Source organism: Hevea brasiliensis, chromosome 9 (genome assembly GCF_030052815.1).
Source record: "Hevea brasiliensis isolate MT/VB/25A 57/8 chromosome 9, ASM3005281v1, whole genome shotgun sequence".
Classification (NCBI taxonomy): domain Eukaryota; kingdom Viridiplantae; phylum Streptophyta; class Magnoliopsida; order Malpighiales; family Euphorbiaceae; genus Hevea; species Hevea brasiliensis.
Window position 1 is genome coordinate 34,682,949 of NC_079501.1, and position 27,251 is coordinate 34,710,199.

The 27,251-nt window shown below is 31.0% G+C and overlaps 2 protein-coding genes and 1 pseudogene across 2 annotated transcripts; 1 reads left to right on the forward strand and 2 right to left on the reverse strand.

Annotated features, from left to right (window-relative positions):
• Positions 1 to 9,450: 9,450 nt before the first annotated feature.
• LOC131168815 (transcription factor TRY-like) lies at positions 9,451 to 12,136 on the reverse strand (annotated as a pseudogene).
• Positions 12,137 to 20,385: 8,249 nt separating this feature from the next.
• LOC110671533 (uncharacterized) lies at positions 20,386 to 21,162 on the forward strand. Its single transcript, XM_021834015.2, has 2 exons — positions 20,386 to 20,860; positions 20,977 to 21,162. Exons 1-2 carry the CDS (start codon positions 20,453 to 20,455, stop codon positions 20,980 to 20,982), a joined length of 414 nt encoding a protein of 137 aa, XP_021689707.2. The 5' UTR covers positions 20,386 to 20,452; the 3' UTR covers positions 20,983 to 21,162.
• A 3,343-nt stretch (positions 21,163 to 24,505) lies between these two features.
• On the reverse strand, positions 24,506 to 26,892 carry LOC110671535 (uncharacterized). The gene is made up of 6 exons (XM_021834018.2): positions 26,669 to 26,892; positions 26,483 to 26,544; positions 26,213 to 26,348; positions 25,773 to 25,845; positions 25,337 to 25,402; positions 24,506 to 25,002 (listed from the first exon to the last, which is right to left on the reverse strand). Exons 1-6 carry the CDS (start codon positions 26,806 to 26,808, stop codon positions 24,787 to 24,789), a joined length of 693 nt encoding a protein of 230 aa, XP_021689710.2. The 5' UTR covers positions 26,809 to 26,892; the 3' UTR covers positions 24,506 to 24,786.
• Between the last annotated feature and the right edge of the window lie 359 nt (positions 26,893 to 27,251).

The window sequence follows — 27,251 nt, forward strand, 5'->3', positions numbered from 1 at the left end:
TTTACTGCATACAATTCCACCACTACTTCACATATACTGCCCTTAAACCATAATTATCATAATTCATCAATTTAATTCATGATATCAAGCATCAATTCATGTACTTCAAGGCTGCCAAAAATGGTAGTTTGCTAAGGTCTCCAAATTTCTTTCCAAAATCCCTAAATTCAATACTTACTTACACATAATGGGAATTAATTGGCTAGCACTTCAATTTAACTCCATCAACACTAATTTCCATCAATTTAATGTAAGAAAAATTCAAAGAACATGAGCTCCCATGGCTGCCAAAAATTGTACACATCAATAACTCATCAAAACCTTCAAATTTCTTCACCATTCAACTCATCTCAACCTTAAAACAAACTTTAATGAAGCAAGGAATGAAAAACTAGCACTAACCTCAACTTGAGCTTCACAAATCCATGGAATTTCCTCTCCTTTTTGCTGTCTATATGTTGCCCATGGTGTGTAGACAAACTTTAGTGAAGAAATATTGAAAGATGGAGGCTTGAATCAAGAGAGAGAGAGCTTGGTTGGGACGTCCATGGAGGTTCTTCATGGAGTTGGTTTCGGCTGCATTTTGGAGATGTTGAAGATGACTTCATTTGCTGTCCAAAGGCCTTTTATATGTCCACTTCATGTGTAGTTAGGGCTCCACTAAGTGTAGTTTATAATTAATAAATTTCCAAGTTCCATAAGTTGCCAATTTGCCACCAACTTCCACTATTTATATTATGTACTACAATTCTTATTTTTCATGATATTTTCAAAGTTTAATATCACTTATTTTTAATAGACATTGAGGTCAAAAGTCAACTCTAAGTGTCAATTGACCAAAATGCCCCTCTTCGGGTCAAATTCGGACTTTTTCGGTAACACCAGTTTACTCCTTGTACCGTCGATTTCTTAAATTTTCGTTTTTCATTTATACTAACTTATTAATTTTTCTTTGATATTTCCAATGTCAATTACACCTCAGTAGACCTTTAATTAGGTCCCGAAAATATTTTCCCGAGTTCCCCGCGGTCCAAGGCTAGTCAACGGTCCTAGCCGTAACTTCCCGCCCATCGCTACGGGTTTGGCTCATTTAACTTAGTCACATTTTATCTCTTTTATTTTTCCTTAATTTTTCTCATTACATATTTCATTATTTTATGCTTCCTCACTGTCAATTAAGTGTAGTTCCAGACATTCCGACTTTCCGGGGTAGGCATTAATTGTCGGAACAGTGGAACATACGGACTACGTAAAGTGAGGATGTTACACAACTCAAGTTCATCATTTATGACTTTAAGAGCATTAAAAAGTTCATCATAAGAAAATTCAATAATATCATCACTTAAAGTTACCTCATTAGAGCTTTCCTCCATTTCCATGAAGCACATTTTGGCAACTTCATCATCAATCTCCTCATCTTCGGAGTCACTTGATTCATCCCATGTTGCTTTGAATGTCTTCTTCTTCAATTTCTTTGAGGGCTTCTTTAACTTGGGAAAATCCGTTCTATTGTGACCTGGCTTATTGCATTCATAGCATACGGGAGGATCCCTCTTGCTACTCTCACCCTTATCCTTCTTAAAGTTCCTCTTTGGAATGAACTTCTTATTTTGGAAAAGCATCTTCCTTATCCTCCTTGTTACTAGAGCCAACTCTTTCTCATTAAACTCTTCATCTTCATTACTTGAGTATTCAAAAGACACCTTAAAAGCAATGTTCTTCTTAGCCTTGTTAGGTTCCTCCGCTTACTCTCTTTTGAGAGTCATCTCATAGTCAATGAGATTTCCTAAAAGTTCATCAAGTTATACCTTACTTTAAAGTCTTTGGAATATTAAGTGAGGTTCCTTTAGGTAGCCACTCCTTAGGAAGACTTCTTAGAATCTTTTTTACTAGCTCTTCATTTGTGAATGTCTTCCCAAGGGATTTGATTCCTCCAATGATCTCAATAAATCTATCATACATTTGACTTATAGTCTCATTCAATTTCATCTTGAACAACTCATACTAATATATCATGGAATCCATCTTATTCTCCTTTACTTGACTAGTACCCTCATGAGTAATTACCAAAGCATCCCAAATCTCCTTTGCAGTAGACTTTATACACACTTTGTTATGCTCACTTCTACTTAGAGCATAAAACAAAACATGAATAGCTTTATCATGTAGAGCTACTCTTCTTTTCTCTTGCTCACTCCATTCACCTTTTAGTTTTGCTACATGTACACCTTTTACTATTTTGGTTGGGGTGAATGGCTCAGTCTCAATAACATCCCATAAATCTACTCCTTCTTATTGAAGGAAGGAATACATCCTATTTTTCTAATAAAGGAAGTCATTACAGTCAAAGAAGGGAGTTCTTAACACCGATTGGCCTACTTGTGCACTGAGGGTTACCATTGATTTTTGCTCTAAGATGATTAAATCTTTGTTGAATGGAGACTAGCTCTAATACCACTTGTTGTCTCTTGTAGCAACCAAAGAGGGGACGGGTGGAGGGTGAATGGGGTACTAATTAAAAATTTTAAAGGCTAAGAGGGATTTTTTAGAATAAGTACAAGGAAGAGAGAAAAGAAAATGAACACAAGAAATTTATAGAGATTCGACTATCTCAAGCCTATGTCCTCTTCTCAGGGCCCTCCTTGAGAGTTAATTTCACTATAATTCTTCTTTGGGTGAAGAATGAACCCTTTTATAACCACAGCAGCAAACCCTTGCTCTTTTACAATTCTCTTTTCTCACAAGAGCAATTTAATGCTCTATCACACTCAAGTTATAATGAATACAACAACTTTAAAATCACTTTTTGAACTAAAAAATTACAGCTCAACAAATAAGCTTTCAAGAATTAATTATGGATGATCAAGTTCTAGAGAGAGAAAGAAGGAAATGCTTTACAAACACAAAAAATTCTTAAAAAGTTAATTATTGTAACTTGCCTTCAATTATAAATAATCTCTATTTATAGTTTTGGCAAGAAAATGATTGTTAGGGGTACATTACATGCAAATATAGCCATTCAACTACCAAAAATCCCATTTTATAGAGTTGCAGAAACCCAGGTTCAGTAGCTGAAGTCCCTTACTTCAGCTGTCGAAGGTAGAGGCATTAAAAATTTACTTTTGAAAACTTGACTTCAGCTACCAAAGTTCCCTACTTTGGTTGTCGAAGTACCTACTAGACAGAAAAACACAAAAGCTTAGAAAATGCATAACTCTATTTCAAAATCAGATTTTCAATCCGTTTGAACCGTCAGAAAGCTAATTCAATAAATTTTCACTAAAAGCATTTTCAAAAACTAATTTTACATTTCTCAAAAGTAAAAATTTCATTTTACTCCCCCTTGGTCAAGAAATAGGTAAAAACATGAACACTAAGAATTTTGGAAATACCTAGACTTGAGCTAACACAATTAATTAATTGAAATTAACAAAATTAAAAAAAAATGTATTATAGTGTTTCCTTAATCTTTGCTTCAATTTTTTACTCTCTTTCAATCTTGATTTGAAGTAATTTAACAATTTTTAACTTGAGACCTATAATCTTAACACAAACACTTTTAAGGTAGATTAGTAGCACACTAATTGTTTATTATCATCAAAATATGGATTAGGAACCCTAGGTCCAACAACAGGAATAACTGATGCAATTGATTTGATAAGCATTTCCTTACCACCTTGGGGCAGAAATTTTTCTTTCCAACCAGCAATCCTATTATGAATCTTTAATTTGATAGCTTCGAAAGTTTGAGATTTGGAACAAGATACAATGGCAGAAGACTTAAAAATTTATCTTGACCACATTGTCGACCCGAAGCAATGAAGAGATTTGATTCCTTAACACCTTGGGGGTATTGGAGTTGGAAAAGAGAGTTGATTTCTCAAAGTTCACACATTGCACACTTACTGTTGAATACTCATGAAGAATCATCTGATTTTTACGATCTTCTACTATTGTAGCCTTAGAGAAGATTATGGAATCATCTATAAATTAAAGGTGTTTAACAAATGGATCTCTTCTAGAAATGGAGATGCTAGTCAAAGAAAAAGTCTTCAATTGAAAAGATAACCCTTCTACAAAAAAAAGAAAAAGATAGGGAAAGAGAGGATTTCCCTATCTTAAACCCCTCAAAGGTTGGATCATTCCTAGGCAATGTCTATTAATTTGGAGGGAGTAAGAAACTGAGGTCACACATTCCATGGTCCAACTGATCTATGTTTCATGAAAACTAAAACTACAAAGCATGTGTTTAAGAATAGCCCATTCCACACATTCATGATCTTTACTAACATCAAGCTTGAGGGCTAAACCATAATTCTTTCCTCTCTTCTTGTTTTTAATATGATGTATAATCTAATGGTTAATCAAAATGATGTCAGAAATAAATTTGCCCTTACTGAAAGCATTATGTTTGTCACTAAATGAGAGAGTTCATGAAAGTTTGCAATTTATGAGTTATCACCTTAGAAATAATTTTATAGAAAACATTACAAAGCCTAATTGGTTTAAGATCTCTTATGGTGCATACTTGCTTGACTTTGGGAATAAGAGAAATAACCGTATGGTTGAAGAATTTTAACATCCTCCCTCCATTAAAGAAGCTAAGAATAACAACACTCACTTCTTCACTGATAATGCTCTAGTATTTATAGAAGAAGTGCCTAGTCAGACCTTCATCTCTAGGAGCTTTATCAAGGTGAATGGAGAACGCACCTTTTTAATCTCATTTCTTGTGCCTATTTAATAAGTTGCTTATTAATGTTGTCAATCACCCAAGGAGGAAAAGCATTAGTAAACTAGTTAAAATTTAATGGATTGTAAGAGGAAGAAATCTGTTGAAAGTAAGAGATGGCTATGTCTGAAATAACTTTGTGAGAATAACGCTAATGATTGAGAATCCTGCAATCTGAGGATACAATTTCAACATCTGCATTGTAGCACCTTGGCATGAAAGAATGTTGTGTTTTTGTCTCCATGTTGGAGCTAAGATTAATGAGATTTCTGAGCCCAAAATCATTCCTCTCTAACCAACTCATACTTAAGATTTGCTTCAGTTCATTTAACCTCTATATCATCCCAAACTGGTCGATTTTTAATCGATTACATTTAATGTTGAAGGATTTTAATACAGCTGCCTGAATTTAGGTTCAAGGGTGGTTTCCTCCAATTCACTAGATTGTTGCGGCAAGGAATCAATTTGGAGAAAACCTAAAGCATGTTAGAACCTGAAAACTGTTATTTCTAGCCAGAAAAGATTATTCTGGCCACCTCTTGATTTCCCATCCAACGAGTATAAAAAATAAACCTAGTTTTAGGCTTAGGACATTGACTATTTTCAGATAAGAGTAAAGGCTTATGATCAGATCCAACATCATCTAGATGAGAAATAATAGAATTCAGATACAAGTAAGCCAAGTTGGATTACTCAAACCTGGTCAAAACCTGGTCCTAGCCATAATTATTCCATGTGAACTTTGGTCCCTATAAACCTAAATTTAGCACACCCTTATTGTTGATAAAATCATGGAAGCTTTGAATTTTAGCATCGAAGTTCTTATCACCACATTTCTTTTCACCCAAGTTCAAAAAGGAATTGAAATCTCCCATCATCAAAATTTGAGAGCCCATTGAATACTTATAATTAAGAAGAAAATCAAATTGTCCCTATCTTGAGGGGTCATACGAATTTAAATGTAGCATAAAGAAATCCTAATGAACATCTAATTGTAAATCATGAAAGGAGCCATGAATATAAAAGGAATCATAACTGATTATATTGATATCACAAGTATCTTTCCACGCTAAGCACATTCCTCCAGGAAGACCTAGGGTCTACAAAAAAGAAATTAGAAAAGCCACATCCCTAACAACCTTCTGCACTACATTTTTATTGTTCTTAATTTTAAGAAGAAAAACTAATTAAGTCAAGGGAATGGAATCTATCGATTCCTTTTAGATGATGGATTGTTAGGGGATTCTCTATACCCTGACAATTCCATAGCAAAAGCTTCATTGGGAGATTGAGGCCATTTGTGGCTTGCTTCCTCCACCATTTCAGCATAAGTATGTAGGGCTGGCAATGGGTTGGGTTTTTGCGGGTATCCTATCTGACCGAACCCTAATAAGACGGGTTTGGGTAGTATATAATCGGGTTTGGGATAGGTTCGGGTTTGAAATTTAATACTCGTGATGGGTTCGGGTTGAATTCGGATTTTATATGTTGGGTATCCATTACCCGAACCCGTTTATATAAATATTTAATTAAATATAAAATATATGTTTTTTTTAATAATATTTATAAATTTTTATATATTTTATTTTATATAAAATAAAATTGAAATATTTTTTGAAATTATTAAATTTTTAAAATATAAATTATTAATAAAAATAATTTTTTATATAGATTATTAATTAAATATATAAAACTAAACGAGTTTGGGTATTTTTCAGGTAATAACAATCGGGTTTGGAACGGATTCGGGTAGTTGAAAATAAATTTTAATCGAGTTTGGGATGAATTCGGGTTTTGAGAATATTAATCGGGTTCGGCTTCTGGTTCGGGTTCGGGTATGGTGATTTTCGATGGTACCCTACCCGTTGCCATCCCTATAAGTATGATTGAAATGTGTCTTCTTGTTGCTTTGTTCCTCTTGAGTTTCACTCTTTCTTTTTGCTTTCCTTGGTTTCCTTCATTTGATTGACCCATCTCCTGTATGACTACACCTTTAGATGGTTTGAACTTCTCCCTAGCCAATCACTTCCAGTTATGTTTAATGTTGCTTTCATTTAGGATTTTCATAACATCAATATTCTGCACTAGTATATTTTCCTGTCCCTCGACCTCGACATTTTAAATAGTGGAATTAGTCTCAATGGTGGCATTTGTCTATTGAACCTTAGCTTTAGGCTTATATATTGCTATAGCCATATGGACTAGGTCATCGAAAGGTATAAGATTAATAGGATCCAAAGAATTGGTGGGATTTTAATTGGTTTGCATTTGGGTCTTTGTGCTTCATTTTTTTTTTCTTTAGGCCTAGGAATTAGAGAAGCTAAATTGGGCATTCTGTTTCAGCTTGATAGAGGTTAGGTTAGTGTGATGGGCCTAATGGGTTATAAGAAAGGCCTTTTTAAAAGAGTATGGGAATGAATCTTCAAATAGGATAAAAAGGTCTACACGCTTCTGGGAATCGGTATTGTTTCTGTCTGGAATATGTGTGATTAGGATGAGAGAAGCTAGTTTCTCTATTATAGCCAAATGAAGGAAAAAGATGAGATAACAAAAGTTTTTGAAAAGGTTTTTTGTGTCAACGCCTTCTTTACTTACAGAAGGAAGATGTGTTACAAAAGGTGATTGTGCTAAAAAAGCTGCACGAGCTTGACTTTCTCTAGGCTTGATGTAACACACTCTTCAAAGTTTCCTCAAAAGGTTTAGTTTTGCAAGAACCCATATCTGTAAGGTTTGTTGATCCGAAAGATGTAAGTGGTTTTTTAAGAGTGGTAACTAGATTTGGAGGAATGGTAAGTGGGTTTTGTGGAGAGATTAAGAGTGTTAAAGGTATGGCAGTGTGAAAGGAAAAGGTTATCGGTGGCGTTGGAGCATGGGTGCGATACAGTATAGGTAAGGTTGGGTTTTTGGGTAAGATGGAGCAATTTTCAACAACTATGGTCAAATCAGTTATAACATCACTCAATTCTCATTTCTCCAGAAAGGGACAACTGCCTTAGATCTAGAAGGCTCTGGATGCTTTAGGATAGAAAACATAAATTATTTAAGTTGATGTAGAATTTGTTTATGGAATGGTTTTTGAGATTGCGAGTAACAAGGGAAAAGAAAGAGAAAAATCAGAAGTGGCTAATGTTGCTGACCTCATAGAATTAGATTAGTTTTTAGCCAAGGACCAAAGGATGGCTTTAAGTTGACTTTTTCTCGCTCAACACTTTCTATCTCTGTAGTACGTTCTTTATTCATATGGCCTATGATTCCACACCAATAGCAAAAGTTTAGGAGTTTTTCATATTTGAGAGCAATCCAGTGTATAGAGCCATCCAGTTTCCTACTCTGAAATCACAAAGTGATGGGTTTGTCAATAGTTATTAAGGCTCTCACCCGAAGATAGGTTGGACATCCAATGATTCATTCTCATTCTAGGGCGAGATCTGATTCCAGAAATGTTCCAACCAAATTTTCGTTCATTTTACTATTTCCTAATTGAGCTGTTTAGGAGATAAACCATGTGTTCGAAGCCAAATTGGTGTGAACTTGAAATCCAAATCATCAAATGGAACATTAGGAGGCCATTCCCGAATTAGGAGAAGCTAATTGTGAATGCACCATTGTGTGTTGCATTAAAGATATTGACTATCAATTTCATGTTGAAAGATAAAGAAGAAGGTGTTTTTCTTTTTAGGCATAATTTGGAATTCTCTTTTGGTACAACCAAAATTCGTAAGAGCAGTCTTAGTGGCTCCCATACCAAAATTCATGCGTGTACTCAATTTAATAGCCACATTCTCCTATGGAGATCTGAGTTATGGTCATTCATGGGGGTTAATTGGAGAAGTTTTTCTGAATAGTTGAGGTCGATAGCTTTTGCTATGAGGTCAGCTACATTTGCTTCAACGTAAGACATGATTAATGGGTAGGTGTTTGAGTTAAATGCCAAGGAAAAAAGGAGTTGCAGTAGTTAAAAAGGAAAGGTGGTGGGTAAGGCTATTTAAAGGTAGGTGGGAATGAAGAAGGAAAAGAAGCAAGCAGTAATGTTGAGCAGCTCAAGTGATCGAGCAAGGAAAATGAGGGGAGAGGCTATATAGAGCAATGAAAAAGATTTTCTTTTGATCAGTTCTCATATTTGCAATAAAAGAATTTAATTCTTTTAATTTAAAAAATTATTTAAAAAAATAAAAATCAAGTATAATTACTTAAGAATTTAATTAAAATTTTTTTTTATTACAAATAATTTATTCTAAAGAAAGCCTTTATAAATCTTAGTATTACCAATTTCATTTTTTCCTACATCGTGAATAGAATATTTTTAGATTAATATTAGAATTAAGTTTTTTTTGGAGTGATTTTAAAAATACGCTCACATTAAATCTATTGAGTGCAATTTCATTCTCTTTAAATTAATATCTAAATGCTAAATGTAATAATTCATAAATAAATGGAAAAAACAAAAAATCTTATCAATTCCAAAATTTATACTATCTCAATTATTTTTGCTTCACATATCATCATCTTGTTCATCAAAATTCATTTTGACTTTGAATTTTTAATATATATATATATATATATATATATATATATATATATATATATATATATATATATATATATATATTATCAACGTTAGGAAAAGCGAAATGACTACGAAATATAGATGAAACGTTTATCATTCTAATTAAACAATAATTGCAGCCTAATTCCATGAGCAATTGAGGATGCGTCCATTATTAAAGAGGCCATCATGTCCATTTACGAGGGATTAAGTGAAAATTAACAGACGAATTCCATACAAGAATTTCAAGCAAAGCAAGAAGAAATAGAAGGAATAAAATTGAACTGAAGATGTCAAAACGACAATGAACAAAACCGTTTAGGAAGTTTCAGCTAGTTTGATGCTGATTTCTTCTCTTTGCAAATTCTTGATTATGTCTCGCATTGTCCAAAACCTCTCTATTTCTTCTGCTTTACGCCCTGGAATCCTCCCTGCTATCAAATCCCACCTGTTCAAAATTTTAATTAGCTGCCTTTTGGATTAAAAATAAATAATTAATTGAAAAGTATTTGTGGGAGTTTATCTATACATAGCTTGGATTTAATATAATATTAATTATTTAATTAAAAGATTATTTGTAGAAAGTGCAAACGTTAACTTTCCTATATGCTTAATTAAGTCTAATAATTAATTTTGAAGACCTTTGAATTCAAAAATTAAATTATCAACATTGCAAGAACGTGATATCAATATGAAAACAATAAGTGTTATATATTTATTATTTTCTTAAAGTATTAGTTTAATTAATTTAAAGAAGATGCATCCACGAACCCAACGACAAAAAGCATCTTCTTACTATAATCTAAAATATTCTACATGCATGATCCGTCACTGGCTAGCCAACGCATTCATTGATTTATTTGCTGGACACATGTCTGACTCTAGCTTAAGAAATACAAAACTACTCCAAGTTTACTTAGCAGCTATATAAAATTGCATTAAGCATTCGATGTCTTCGCCATAATTATTCAATCTGAACTCATAAAACTGTAATTATTAAATTTTATAAAATTTAATTTAAAAAAAAAAGTTAAAGTCCGTTCACGTTACGTTTATGCGTTCACTAGTTGCAGATTAAATAATTATACTTTTATAATATTCAGTATCAAATGAGATAAAATTAAAGCTGAGCGTCCTAGGAATGATTTTTTAATATAAAATTCAAAAGCTAATAATTTCAGGAAGTGAGACATGAATGAATTCAAGCCACCCAAATATTACTAATCAAATTATAATATAAAACCAATATTTGTGTCAGCCCTTCATGAATTGATGAGACAGATAGATGCATAAGTATAAGAGAGTTGGTGGTTATGCTTATCAATGACCTGAGAAGCTAGATGCGGTAATGGCAATACTCAGTGTGAACCCTGAAGTGTCGTTTTAAAATAAATAAATGTGTGGGTACATCTTACAACTGCTACATACATATTCAAGAAAAAAGAGAGAAATTTATATGGGTTAGGTAAGAACACTTGGCTGGTATCCATTTAAGCTTTATATATTTACACAATAATTATAATAAATTGAATTAAAAAATAAAAATTATGAATGCTTGAGTTGTTTTCAAAACGGTGAGGTTTTGAATTTAAATTTTATTTAAAGTTAATTATAAATGAAAAAAATTAGCAAGAGTATGGTAAGTCATGTTAATTTCTACCCATCAGAAGAATTTTCACCTACATCAAAGAATCCAAATTGGGCATATATGTATGTATGACACTACCTGAATTGTGTCCTAAAATGCTAAGACCTTAACTACTTGCTTTCCTTTTGGAGTTGATGTTTCCTATTGAGAATCGTCTTTCACATTTTAGGTTATATAAAGTTGTGTTATAGACATCCATAGACAGGATTCATGCTATGTTTATCTATGCGTATAAGAATGTAGCTAGCTAGCAAATTACTCCTCATTCTCCTCTCTCAGATTTGTGTAGGACTCAGTTTTCACCAACAAAGTACAACATATTTACTCCAGCTAGCTCCTTGATTGATTTGTAATAAGAATCACTTCTAATAGAGCTGAACAGCAAAAAAGCATTCATTTAACCGACTCCAATTAGTTTGAGATGAATGGTTAGTTAATGTTGTACTACTTGGCTTATTTTTGTTTTTATAAGGCAGGTGAATTCTGAAATCGGTAAAAAATAAAACGAGGTAAATTAATCTTGCAAGATTTGAAGTCTTCACCTGTTCCCAACCAGCCTATACATTCTGTGGATGAGATCTTCTTCTTGTTCAGTCATCTTGATTGATTCCCACTCGATACTGCTCACCTCTGCAGAGCATGCACAAGCGCAAGAAAGAAATTTATAAGAAAACATGCACATGAATGTGGATGTACGCCATCTATCCATGAGAAGGAAAAAGTTTTATCCACTTAATTATTTTCTGGGCAGCCAAACACATTGACAAAGAACCTAGAAGATATATAGGTTACAAAAATTTGGGAGAAGTGAAGTCGATAACTAAGGAAGATAAAAAGAACAAAAACCTTCAGAACTGCAACTCGCAGTCTTGTTTTGCTTCTGACTACAATCATCCATCTTTAATCTCTATGACCACCCACACAGACAGACGAGAAAGAAGATTGACTAAACAGTTGCTGCAAAAAAATAAAGGGACTGTTTGGAATGATAGAAAAGTAAGGGACTCAGTGGAAATGAGAGAAAGAAAAAGGGAGGAAATGGCTAAATGCCTATATCCAAAATATTCTTATGGATAAGCAACAGCTGTTTTGTTTGATCAGAATAAGAATATAATGTAAATCTTAAATTTTCTTTTCGTATAGCTGGAGACATGTAGAGAAGTTTTGAAGCCCTCTCTGTATATGGAATGTCAGGTGCAACAAATTAGGTTGGACGATAATAACATATGTTGACTTATGGTTAGGGTACCCGCTGCCCCTTTCTATTACAATTTATTTCATCGACTTCCGTACTCTTTAACCTTCGAGCTCTAGATAAGATCTACCCTTCAGTGAGCTATGGACTTTTACCCATCATAATTTAGTAAGATTTTCAATGAAATATTTATATGGCAATACCATGTGTCAAAAAATAAAATTAAAAAAGAAAAATACTTATACGTAGAAATTGGCCAGTGAAAGGTATTATAGCTGGACGAAGATAAGTAAGAATAAATGAAAGAAAGTCTGATTTATAAGAAAAAATTGTGGTACAGGAGTTATGATGGTGTTTCTTCTTTTTTCTTTTTATTTTTTGATAGTGTAACACTACCACATAAGCTTCTTGTCGGAAAATTGACCGAATTCTAGCATGACAGACTTTAATATAGCGTTTTCAAAATTTAAAAATTTTGTGATAATAAAATGAAAATAAGAAAGAAAAGTGAAACACTTTCAAAGTTAAAGGATGATTGATAAAAATTACCTTTACATGACCAGTAGTTGACAGTCTGTTTACTCATTATATTAAATTTTTATTTTTTATTTTTTATTTAATGTTTACACAATATTATTGTCTTTATTCAAGAAAAATAAAATTGAAATAGATAAACAGATATCAATAGCGAATTATAGACATTCCCAAATGTAAAAATGCATTCAAACCTTTATCATCATCCTTGCCAATTTCACAATAAAAATTAAATAAATCAATTTCAAAAATAAATAAAATTAATTATATGAATATATCATACGTATAAATAATCCTACGATTTTATTTAATTAAAATTTATTATATATACAAAAGCTAAAGTTTTAATTCTATAAATATTAATTATATTCATATTTATTAACCCAATAATGCCTAAATTCATATAGTTTTATATTTTTTTAATTGATTTATATTTTAAAATTTTATAATTCTATAAAATATTTAAATTTATTTATATAAAATATAATATATAAAAAATTTATAAATATTATAATAAAATATATATTTTATATTTAATTAATTATTTATATAAAAGGATACGAATATTAATACATAAAACTCAAATCGATCCAACACAAATATTATTTACTAAATTTAAATTTAATAATATATTTTATTTAAATTCTTTTCTGTAAAATTCGATTAAATGAAATACCCAAATATCCAATAAGTAAAAATTCACTATATATGGAATTGGGTGATGAAATATCATACTACCATAAATGATAGAAGGGAAAAGCCAAAACAAAAGGTATAAAACTTGAGCCGGTGGCCGTAAAATATGTATAGTCTATTATATAATGCTTGGTTCATGACATGCAAATTTTATATTTAAGCCGGTCCAAGATAGTCCATTAAATAAAGCCATGCATGCTGCGGTCGAGGAATAATCAGTGTAAGACAAATAGTAAAGTAGGCATAAAATGCCAAAAGCAAAGTTAATTAATTGGGTTTGTTTTTAACGAAAGCAACACAAACAAAACTCTACTCTTAAAGGATTTTTAACAAGTTTTAAAGTTTTTCCTTTCTATATTAGTTGGCTGAAGACAGTAACGAAAATATTCTTAAGGGATAAATATAATATTTAGGAGTGTTTAGTTCGATTGTTAAATATAATTAATAGCTGATAGAATATAATCGATGAATATTCAAACAGTTGAAACTATGTATTTGTTAAACTCATTAAGAAATAGCTGATAATTGATAGAGTATCTATACCTATCAACTATGTTTTCTGTTAACTCTATAATAAAACAAGCTGTTCATGAACTATTGTGCAATTTTTTTTATTACTTAACAAGAATACTCTTAATCTTAATTATTATTTTTTACATCTTTAATATTGGCACGAATTTTTTTTCTTTTTTCAATTTACAATATATCATTCATCACGTTATATTAATATATTCTAATTTTATTAAAATATTTTTCATTTTTATTAATAAATATTTTTCATTTTTATTAATAAATATTTATATATTTTTTATTATTTTTATCCATAAAATGTATGTCGTAACACCACAATTTTCAAAGAAATGCTAAATATAGTTATTATTTAAATGAAAATATAATTTATAAAGTTTTGGGGAGAAAAGTTTAATTTAATTTTGGACCTAAAAGTAAAGTTTTAGAAATTTTGGGTGAAAAATATGATTTTTGAAGAATTCAAGGACCAAAATAAAATTTGTTTAAAAAGAGGCATAGCTGGCAGCCCCTTTCTCCAGAAAAAAAAAAAGGGGGGGGGGGGGGGGGGGGGGGGGGGGGGTGGGGGAAGAATAGGACGAAGAATTGGGAAAGAGAAAGAAAAGGGAAAGGAAAGGAAAAGAGAGAAAGAAAGGGGAAAGGGAAGGAAAAGAGAGAAAGAAAGAAGGAGAAGAAGAAGGGAAAGAGGGAGATGGTGCTGGATTTTTCTTTTGTAGTTTATCTAGTAAGAAAGAACACCAACAAGGAGAAAAAAAGGATTTTGGTCTAGGATACAAGAAATTAAAAAAAAAAAAAAAAAAAAAAGAGGAAGATAATGAATAGGAGCAGAAACAAGGGTTGTGCAAGGCAGCAATTTTGTCTTCCGTCCGAGTTTGGTACATCTTTCACAGTTGATTTTTGGATGTATTTGAGGTCTATATGTGTAGAAGTTATGATTAAAATTTGATAATTTTTCAATTGTTGGATTTAAAGAAATAAATTGTTGAACACAGGCTGTCTGCATTTAGAATTCTGAATTTTGGTTACTGAAATTTGAGGAAACTAAATAGTTAAGATACTTAGAAAATTATGAAATTTGGTAGAGATGATCTTTAGGATGTTGGAGCTGTTGTGCTAAAATTTGGTGAATTTTGAACTTGTGGTTTATGAGATATAGATTATTTATATGAGTTGTCTAAGTAGGATTTATTTCTAAAAAATTTAGAATTTGAAGTGTTGAATAAATATGTTGATATCTCATGATGTAAAGGTGATTTGATGCTGAACTTTTTACTAATATTGTATATGGATGTCTTGAACATATGGTTAAAATTTATAATTTATCTGATGGTTGGAATATTTTATATAAATTTTAATGTACAAAGTGCTAAATTGGGTATTAAGGATTGAGTTAAGTTGAATAAGCTATTTTGTTATAACTAAAATTATTTTGAGATGGGATATAGTGTTTATTGAATTTTTAAGTGATTTTGGATTTTTTTTTTCCAAAATAATTATATGTGTTTAGTTAGATTTTAGTGATATGAACATATTTGAATATTTGGATTGAGATTTGAGTATAAAATAGTGGTATGTATGATTCCTATGGGTTCTTTAAATTTTATATACTTGGTTGAGAATGGAAATTTTATATTTGTGAATGGTTAAATTTGGGGTGAATGTGAGCATTGGTAGTTGGAAAAAAAATGATTTGATGTTGTTGGAACCAATTTTAATTGAAGGAAGTAAATAGCATTAAAATGGAAATTTGAGTTTATGGAGGAATTGGTGGTGAGATTGTGATTTTAGTTATGCAAGTTAAATATGTTGACATAATTTTGAATTATGGATTTGAGTTTTGTGAACGGGAGTTTAGTAAAATTTAAGAGAGAATTCTGTCGAATTTTCATTAGAAATTTAATATAGAATTGAAATTTTATTGATGAATTTGATTATAATTATATCACAATATTTTAGTAAGAGCTTTTGAGATTATGGTTTTAATTGGATTGTAGAAGAGTTAAGGATCAAAGCTGGAGATTAAAGATCTAGACTTAGATTAGGTTCCAGGATGGACATGTAATGTAGTTGTTGTGGGCCTGAGGAGGCTCTATATGTTGCTTTTTGTTGAATTTTCTTACAAGGGTTAGGTCCAGTTATAGGAGAGTCTCTGCCAAAATTTCGGTAAAACCTTAGGACTTATTCTTGCTTCTGTAAATTAAATGAATTGATTAATCCTATTAGTAAATTGATAGAGATCAGTGTATCTGTACAGGTGATCGATGACAACCAGTCTTCTCCCTTTTAGTCGAACCAGCTGTAGTCGGATCAATCAATCTGTGAGTTAATATTGATTTTATTTATAATTTCAATATTATTAATTTGTATTTAAGGTATGCTCATGCATTCATTTATAAATATGTATATAATTAGTTAAATGTTAGGCACATTCTTTTGTTGCATATGTTATTAAACTTGTTTGTGGATGTTACCTTAAGGTAATTTAGAGCTCTATGTGTGTATTAGCGTATGTGTGGTGTGGATATAGATATGGGTAGGATGGGTAGTCGCGGCTGAAGCTTGACTTGCTGGGACCCAATCTTTATATGATCCTTATATACAGATAAGTCAGGATGAGCACAGGTTTGAGTTGATCTCGCTGACCCCCATAATTAGATTATTAAGCGAAAGTCCAACTTGAGTTGGCCTCGCTGGCAAGTATTGGATCAAGAGAGATGTATAGGAGATCAACTCCCATACATGTATTGACGTGACATACGAGTGTGTGCGTGCTCTAAAATATCTTTTGTATGAATATTTAGGACTAATTCTTACTTCTGTAAATTAAATGAATTGGTTAATTCTATTAGTAAATTGATAAAGATCAGTGTATCTGTATAGGTGATCGATGACAACCAGTCTTCTCCCTTTCAATCGAACCAACTGTAGTCGGATCGATCAATCTGTGAGTTGATATTGATTTTATTTGTAATTTCAATATTATTAATTTATATTCAATGCATGCTCATGCATTCACTTATAAATATGTATATAATTAGTTAAATTTTAGGCACATTCTTTTGCTACATATGTTATTGAACTTATTTGTGGATGTCACATTAAGGTAATTTGGAGTTCTGTGTGTGTATTAGTGTATGTATGGTGTGGATATGGATATAGGTAGGACGGGTAGTTGCGGCTGGAGCTTGACTTGCTGAAACCCAATCCTTATATGATCCTTATATATGGATAAGTCAGGATGAGCACGGCTTTGAATTAATCTCGCTGGCCCCCGCAATTGGATTATTAAGCGAAAGTCCAGCTTGAATTAACCTCGCTGGCAGGTATTGGATCAAGAGAGATGTATAGGAGATCAACTCCCATACATGTAATGACGTGACACATATGTGTGTGCGTGCTCCAAATTATCTTTTCTATGAATATTCGTTGAATTGTTTGAAACTATGTGAATGTGCTGCATTTTACACATAGGAATGCATTAGATTTAGATAGTTATATAAATTATATTTAAAATCAATATCTTACTCTTTGAGTCGAATACTCATCCCTGTTCAACTATTTTTCCTCAAGTGACAGGTGACATTATTTGAGATTAACTTGCTTTCTTTTCCCGCAAGTTTAACTAGAAATATTTAGATTTACTTTTATTGCCTTTTGTTTAACTCTAAAACTCCGCATGGATCAATAGTTATTTTTTTCTATTTGGGGTTACAACAACTTAATTTTCTGGAGTTGTAAAAATTAATTATGTGAGATTGCATAAATGTATGTGATATTTATTATTATTCATGGAGGGAGCTGAGCTCTCAAATGTTGATTTATGTGTTTTGAGGTATGTGAGGTTGAGCTGAGCTTCCCATATTATTGATATTATGTGTTACAGGTCAGGTAAATTAATGTTCCTCGTTAGATAGTCTAATTTATGGTTAAACTCTGTCCGTTGGTTTTCTTAAAATTGAACTACCATTTTATGGGTTTTATGTTTGGGTTAGAAGTAGTGAGAATTACTACAGGTTTCAGGGGCCTTATGCTGACCCAAATCTTAGTGCCGGTCCGGCTCAGAAATCGGATCGTGACATATGCAATATATTAAATATTAAAATAAACAATATAAACATATTAATGTTAATTTATATGTAATTATATAAAAAGATTAAAAAAATGAAAATTATAATATTCAATATTTTTTTTAAATGCACGAATCTTTGGAGAATATTATTTTAAACCTGAAATTAAAATTTAATATTTCATAAATCACGCATCATAACATCAAGTAATTTATAGACACTCATTTATTTTACCATTTTGCTTCAAATAGGATAACATTTACCATAGTTTTCAAACATTAAATAAAAAAAAAAAACTAAATGCTAACTAATGTCTAAGAATAAAGTAAAAATGGTTTCACAACTTAGAATTTTTTTTTTCACTTTAAAATTTCTATATTATGTATAGAGAAGGATATTAATTTAGGTAGCAATTCAATAAAAGTCATAGAATTATTTTAAAATTTATGTAGTAAAATTAAAAAAAGAACTCACCAAAATTGGAAACTTAGATTTGGAAAGCCAAATTTCTATTTTTTTTTATAAAGATAATCATAATACTCTTTTAAATGAATTATTTCAAAAATTTTACAAACAAAACTGTTTATTTAGTCCACTAAATAGCTTAATAAAATATAAAAATTTTTAAATTTAAGGGGGCAATTTAATATTTCGATCAACAGGATCATACTAAAAAAAAAAATTTCATAATTTATTCCAGCCCCACCCTTGCTCTGTATTGGTTGAAGAACTTATGTGTATATATAGGCATTACATTGTAAGAGAATAACCCATCTAGGAAGAACGATAATAATTAGGATTTGTAATAACCATTGGATTTAAAGTGACCTATAATTTATATAAAAATTAAATTGATTTTAATTCAAATAATTTATAAAATTGAGAATTCATATGATTTGATTTGAAATCATTCATTTAAATTAATTTAAATTATAATTTAAAAATTATTTTTAATTAAAAAAAACTTAATATTGTGACTTAGAATGACCAGCAACTTTTAAATTAAATCGAAATCCTTTCTAATAGTATAGATATCCTTTTATATATATATAAAAAAATAAATTTAATATTGTGATTCAGACGGAATATAAATAGACTAACGAGAAATATAAATGACAGTACTTAAAAAAGTAGATTATTACTGAAAATATAAAATTATGTTTGTTATGACATAACTATCACCACCATCCCCACCCTCTACTCAACCACTTGATCACTAATCATTATAGTCATTGCCACTATTATTAACACTATAAATAAAGTAAAAAAAATTATCATTATATTATATTACTCATATTTTTTATTTTAGAATCAAACATAGTAATATAATGATAATGAGATTACATCATTATTTTATTACATACTTGGTTATATTACATTATACCAAACATAATTAAATGCCTTTGCTTGGAAAAATAAATCACTTGAGCAGGAAAAGTAAATTGATAATTGAAAATATAAAGGGCAGTACTTGAAAATGTAAATCCTTTTGGCAATAAAGTAAATTGAGATTTGATTGAATTGAATTAAAAAAAAAAGTATTTATTGATAAAAATGTAAAAATGCAATGAGAAAGAAATATTAATAGAATAAAAGCTAAATTAAACTACTAAGAGCTTTCAATTGAACTTAAAAAATTAACATTGAAAAGTAGTGTTGTCTATTGATATTTTTGAATTGAAGGAGTTTGATGTTGCAAATACAGCATTCTTGAATTTTAGCCATTAAATGCTTGTTTGGTATTTAAGGTTTTAAGGCCAAATTTACTTGCCAAGGAAACATAATATTTTAAATGCAGTTAAAAAAAGTAATTTTAAAAAATTATTTTAGTATTTTAATATTTCAATAACTTAAATTTATTAAATTTAATTTTAAATTATTTTCTATTTAAAAAAAAATTTCAATAATAGTTTGATCTACAATACTAAATATACCCTAACCCCATTGCCCCGGTTGAACAGCTCAAAGCAATCACATATCATGAATTTGAATCTTAAATTACGAGTTATGGGCCATGAATTTGGATTATAGAGCAAACTCTACATATAACTTTTTATGAATCTTATTTAAATTTAACACTTAAAGAAATTATTAAAGTCTAAGCCCAAATTCAATTATGGTAGAAATAATTATAAAAATCAGGTATTTGGTCACTTATCACCTCTTCGAAAAGACTAGGCCTCGATTGTTCTATCAAACACCTGATTCCAATTCTAAGGTCTCAATTCGCCAAAAACAAAAAGTATCAATCGGAAAGTGTAAATGGTTGCCAATTGGACGTACCATAAACCATAAAATATAAAATGGAATTTATTCCTGAGATTGAAAGATCATAAAATATAAAACAAAGTGCTAGCTGTTTCACTCCATTATGAAAAAGGAGGTTCAAAGTCTAAAGTTAAGAAGGATTCCTACTTGCTCCAAGCCTATATATATGCTTCAAATTTTGCCTTATAGCACCAAGCAAACGCATAGAGAAACTTGCATAGTAAGCGAAACCTCCAAAATGGCCTCAGCCCAGTGCTGCAAACCAGCTGAGCAAACATGCAACCAAGGCCAGCAAAACCACTCGCTCGGACAGAAAGTGTCCGACTTGGTTACCTCCGTCTTCAAGAAAGATCAAACCCACCAGGGACATACAACCAGCCACTGCCCGACCCAATGCTCGAGCCACACCACTGAGCACAAGACCCAGACCGTGTGTGTAGGCCAAACTAATGGGCACGAAGCCCATGACCAAGGCCTGGGCCATGCAAATTCTAATGGTGCAAAATGCAACAGCAAGAGCCGGAGAGGTGAGCGCAAGAAAAGGGGTCTGCTCCAGAAGATCAAGGATGGCATTTCCGGCCACAGTGACAGCGGCAGCAGCAGCAGCGAAAGCGACAGTGATGATGACAAGTGCGGGAAGAACAAGGCAAGTGTTGTTTTATTTATAAGTTAAAACGATAGATAACACAATATTTTTAAGTAAAATAAAAGAAACTCTGACGCTCTTAATTTATTGACTTGTTGCTTTTTTTTTTCTTGCAGAATTAAGAGATGGACTGGCTATGGTGACAGAATCAAGTCATATGAAGAAGGGGTTGTCTATCATTTTATGTAGTATAAATAAATAATGAAAAAAATAAGAAGAAATGCCCATATGAGGTGCATGTGAGGCTATTATCATGGTGTATCATATTTATGAATAAATAAAAGTTCTAAGTCTTCAATAAATATGTCCTTCTTTATTTCTTCTTTTTTTTTTTTGTTCACAAAGGGGGAAGGGAAAATTAAAGCTAGGGCTTGAAGTTAATTTTGGTCCCATGCAATGCAAAGCAGACTTACGTGTTTAGCTCATGATATACGAATAATTAAAATGAGCAAAGGTTAAATGATTAAAAAAATATCTGAAATTATCAGTCATAGCTATGAATTTTAAAATTGGTTACATTGGTGGCTGATTTAGTAAAAATGAGTTATTAATTTTTAATGTATAATTGGCGTCTATATTGCAAAGAAAAAAATTTATATTAAGCAAAAATTTTATTTTCACTTTCGAAAAAATATTAATATTATTTTATGCAATGATTGTTAATGGGGCATCCAATGAATTTAGGCAACTTAGACATTGTGATATGAATCTGGGAAAAGGAATGGCAATGCGTCAAATTTATATAATATTCGATTTAATTTAATTTTAAAATAATAAGTTTTGATAGTATATAATTAAATTTGAAATAAATTTAGATTTAAAAAATAATATTTATGATGAGATTGATTTGGTTTGAATTTTATATATTAGGTATTATTTATTCGAATATGTTTATATAAATATTTAATTAAATATAAAATATATATATTTTTATAATAATATTTATAAATTTTTATATATTTTATTTTAAATAAATAAAATTTAAATATTTTATAAAAATATTTAATATTTAAAATATAAATTATTTATAAAATAATTTTTATGTAGATTATTGATTAAAATATATAAAATTAAATAAATTCAGATATATTTTAGATAATAATAATTAAATTTAAAATATATTTAATTGATTGAAAATAAATTTTAATTAAATTTAAAATAAATTTAAATTTAAAAAAATATTAATTAAATTTAAATTTAAATAAAATAATTTTTACGAATACCTTCATTTATTATTCCCCTCCCCAACCAACCCTCTCTTCGGCTATGAAGGCTAAAAGTTATTAGATGAGCAGTTTTTACGATAACTATATGGGAAAGCACGTAAAGTCTGCTTAGCATCGCAGTTTGAGAGATAAAACTATTTTTTAAGAAAAAAAATCAATTTAAATATTAAAAAAGTTATTTTGAAAGAATTATTTTATTATTTTAGTGTTATTATAATTAAAAGTTATTAAATTTAATTTTAAATTAATTTTTTTTTGACAAGTTTCAACGAGATAAATCTCAGGCAGGGGTGTGTAAATGGTCGGTTCGGTTCCGAACCGAACTGAATAGATAAAACCGAAAACTGAAAATCAAAAATTTTAAAAACCGAACCGAACCAATTGATAAGAGAAAATTGAACCGAATCGAACCGATAAATATCGATTCTGTTCGGTTTTAAACCGATCAAACCAAAATTTATAAAATTTTATATTTTTAACATTAAATCTAAATAATAAAAACATAAAAACAAAAAAAATTAGAAATCAAAACTCAAAAATCTTAAGGTTTGATTCGGTTTTCTTTGATTTCAGTTCGGTTCGATTCGATTCGATTCAATTCGGTTCAATTTTTTTGATTTTCTATATATATTAATAATTTCGGTTCGGTTCGATTTTTTTAATTTTTTTATGAAAATAATCAAACCGAACCAATTAACTAAAATTATTAAAATTATAAATCGAATCAAACTGATTAAATTTTAAAACTAAACTAATTAAATCAAATTCAATCAATTCGATTCGATTTTTCAATTTAAATCGAAAACTACTCTCCAGGAGTCCATCCAAAGGAAGCTATCATTTCACATTTCTTAAAAATGTAACATCTCTTTACAGTCAGATTCCCAAAACTTCTCAAAAGAGCAGAGTTTACACGGCACACAATTGGATACCCAACAACAGTTCTGGCATTTATTCTCTGCCAAATAATTCGGATAAGAAAGCTGTTATGATGTGACTGTATATTCCAAATATATTTTTATTAAATTCCATATTTGATTTGATTTGAAAAGTCTGAAATATTGTTTAAATGGAATACTTAATGAAATTTATAGTGGTAATGAATGGACCAAGAAATATTATAAATTTTAGGTATTTGAATAGACTGTGAGAATTGTCTATTCTGTGACTAGGATTTAAAGAATTATGAGCTATTATAACTTATTCTTTCTTCACAATGAATTTTATCTCATCTTATTGGTAGAAGTAGATTTTACAATCTCAATTATTATTATTATTATTATTATTATTATTATTATTATTATTATTATTTACTATGAATTACATGTCATGTCTTAACTTTGTGTACCTGTCGTAACAAAAGCAATCTAGCAAAGATGCTATTGACCCATCCTGAAAAAGCAGATTCAAAGGATGATATATAATTGAAGGAATCCCACTTACTATCTATAAATTTATGTTTCCATGTTAATTTCTAGTAAGAGGCAACAACTAAGAGTGCTCTAGAAAACTCACTAGAAATAACCTGTTGCCTCAACCATCATGGCATCAGTGCAAATCCAGAAACCTGCTGAGGAGACCAGCCTCCAAGAACACCACCCGGCCAGCCTTTTCCAAACCCACACCAATGATGAGCACAGCAAGAGCCAAGGACAAGACATGGGAATGGCCAAATCTCATGCTCAACCGTGTCAAAACTAGACCCACGGCAACCTAGCGCATCACCATGAATCCAACGCTATAGCTTGCCCTGCAAGGAGTGAAAGAAAATTAAAGACAAGAAGGAAAAAAAGGAGAAGAAAGAAAAGAAGGATAAGAAGGAAAAGGAAGGAAAAGAAATGCGAGTGTAAGAAGGAGAAGGGTGGACATAAGAAGGATGACAGTATCAGCAACAGCGTCTAAAGAGTTGCTGACACATAAAAAGGCGAGCATTGTTGGCTCATTTCACTGGATTTTGAAAAGTATAACTAATATATGATCAAATATTTTCTGTGATCTAATTAAACTTTTTTCCCTCCGTTCAGCATTTACAGAATTGAGAAATCAAGTCAAGCAGAGTGCCCGCTAACATAATCTTCAAATAAAGAAACAAACAAACAAAATAAATTATAGCACGACACATAAATAAGAGACTTAATGTTGGCTAGTGAAGACATGTAGCTACACCAGTTGGCTGATTAGCACGTTTGGCTTGACGTTGTATCATGTGTTCAATGAATAGCATATCTCCACCTTCTAATCAGCTCAGATCAATGCTATCACACAACTTCTTAATCTTAAAATTTCATTGAATCCTAACGCCAATAGTTTGAACCCATGATGTCTGGATATCGAAGAGGGCTCAAAGTCCATGTAGGGGCCTCGACTCGAGTAAGTTTTGATACTAAATGAAAAGATTTCACTTCATTAGCGAACCATGTCTCATAAAATCTTGGATACCAAGACAACAACTATTTGTGAACTTAGATGAAGCAATATTTGTGAAGTAATCATATCAAAAACAGCCCTACCCACTACTAATTTCACTTCCTAGGCATACGAATAAAGAGCAACTTTACAAGGCAGAAGTCGGCAGACAATCCAACAATAATGTCAATGCTGAAGTGAATGTCACACCTGTGTTAAACCTAATGAAATTACAAAACCATACAAAATAGTTTGTCCATTCTGATATGAGAGAACTGGAACTAAATTAAATTATCATTTTCCTCTGAGACACCTGGAGACAAATGATACAACAGCCTGAACGGCAAGATCTTCAGCTTCATCTTGGCTTAACCCCTTTGTTTGAAGATGCTTTTTAGCAATTTTGAAAGAATGATCACCACCATCAATCACATGCAACTCATTGATCGATTTCATCTTCTTGCAAACAGCCTCCAACTTGTCAAGAGGACAAAGCCCATCTTTGCTACCCTTCACACGTACAGAATGAAACAGATGCAGGGGCACAGAGGGGGGAAAGAGAATTAACACAAACTAAAGAAAAAATAGCTTAGGAGTGCAATAAATTTGCAAGGATATAGACAAGATGGAACTTTCAAAAACCAGCATTTGGTATAAAACTCTCTTTTTTGTTAGATAACTAAAATAATATTTTTAAGGAAAATTAAACAAAATAAAAAATGAGAAATAAGGTATATCAATTGCAGTGATTACTTCAAATTTATTTTTTTATTACCGAAGGCACAAAAATTGTCTATCATCTGATTTATTTCAAAAGATCCGTAGTTGAAATTAAAAGGTGTACCTGTACAAACAATATAGGTACTTCAAGTTGCAACAATGTCTCATCCCTCACAGCTCCATTCATGGCCTGAAACAGTAAGCAACTGGAATTTATCTCATTGGTTTGACAAATTTCCATTTTAATAATAAAAAATATGATTCAGTGGAACAAACAACCAGTGCGAACTCAAAAAACCTACAAAGTGTGCCTTTTCATAACTCAAAAAGATATGCTTTACCACAAGAAATTGGTAGCATTGAAAGTAAAATGCACACAAACATACCAACCTCCATCAGACTTCAAAATACACATATAGCGAACAAGAAAAACATAAACGATTGATTTATCACACAGCATCAAACCAACATCATTCAAATCGTGTGTATTTGAGATAAAAACCAAATAACCATGTTAGACTGTTTATGTTAATGAAAAAGCAAGTATGTGTATTGCAAACCTTAAGTGGGTATCCCAAGCAAATTACTGCTGATGCTGCAATGTCAACCTCAGCAGCTACCATGCAGCTAACTCTACAACAAGCCAAAATTAAAATCAAGAAGAGAAACAACCAATATAAAATGCATTGTGCAATTAATATGCTCATTTTTTTTTTCCATTGGCCAAAATGGCAGAGCACAAAAGCACAACAAATTATCACAATTAAGCCCCATTAAGTAAAATTTAAATGATGGCACATTTAATTTCTTTTATGTATCAAAGTTAATATGTTGGGGAGCAAAAGTATACCCAGGAACGTTACACCAAATTGAGACACCCGTATGAGCATAAGCTACTAAATTACTCAGATTAGTGCAAAAATTTCAAAATTCTCAGGTATGGATGTAGGAAATATTAAGAGAATAACAAAAAAAAGTTCCAAAAAGTCCAGAGGTTGACCTAGAGCCCATGGATTTCCCAACCAAAATCAGTGGATGTTCAGGGTACTTAGCAGCAGCCTTTTTCACAATATCTTTGTGAAAATCCACCAATTTCTCTGCTTTAGGGGGAGCCCTCTTTTTTCCTCCAGAAATATCTAACAAATCAAATCCAGTGATTTAGAATCGCACTGACCATAATTCATATTTTTCATGAATTCAGATATATTAAAACAATCTCTAACACTTAATTTACTTCAACAAAATAAAATAAATAACGAGATTGACGCACAAGGATAGTCAAATGTGACGACTTCAATAGCCTGCAAAGCATTTTTCAACATGTCCTTCCATCTGCAATTTCAAAGAAAATAACAATAACACTATAATTACTCAACTTAATTTCGGCAACAACAAAGAAACTAGTTAGATATCGATATCAACAAAAAAAAAATTAAGTAAATAAAAAAACAAAAACCTAATCATCCAATCGGAGGAAGAAGGGGCACCGGCGCCGTGAGCAAAGACAACCACCGGCGGCTGCGATGATGACTCTTCATTTGTATATTCGCCGTGATTCTTTCGCCTTCGCTTTGACGGAGGTGAACAAGCAGCCATTTTGTATACCAGTAACTCGCAAACCACCTGAAAATTGAACCTCCAAAAGAAAAATAATCTGCTTTTGAAACCCCAAAATGGAGAAATTGGAGACATGGAATTTCGCGCCATCCAGTCATGCCATGCGTCGGTATTTCGGGCCTCTGTTGGGCTGATCCGACGCAACTTCTACCAATTCATGGGCTGGCGTTGCAAAATAAGCTCTGAGGCCTTTTTTTTTGGGTAATTGGTTATGTGTAGCCTTTTTATATAGCACTTGAATAATTAGTCATAAACATTGTATTAATAAATTATTTAATTAATATTTTAATAAAAAATAATTTTATCTTATATTTTATTGAATACATATTATTAAATATGAATATAAAGTCAAATTAGATATAAATAATATATATACATTCATTAAATTAAAAATATAATACTTTTATTAGATATTTTATTAT

Excerpts from the sequence above, each read along its gene's own strand:
- LOC110671533 (XM_021834015.2), top strand. The coding sequence starts at position 20,453 with ATGGCCTCAGCCCAGTGCTGCAAACCAGCTGAGCAAACATGCAACCAA.
- LOC110671535 (XM_021834018.2), bottom strand. The coding sequence starts at position 26,808 with ATGGCTGCTTGTTCACCTCCGTCAAAGCGAAGGCGAAAGAATCACGGC. Across the intron at positions 26,349-26,482 it reads CGTCACATTTGACTATCCTT|ATATTTCTGGAGGAAAAAAG; the intron begins GTGCGTCAATCT and ends TTGATTTGTTAG. Across the intron at positions 25,003-25,336 it reads TACCTATATTGTTTGTACAG|GGTAGCAAAGATGGGCTTTG; the intron begins GTACACCTTTTA and ends GTACGTGTGAAG.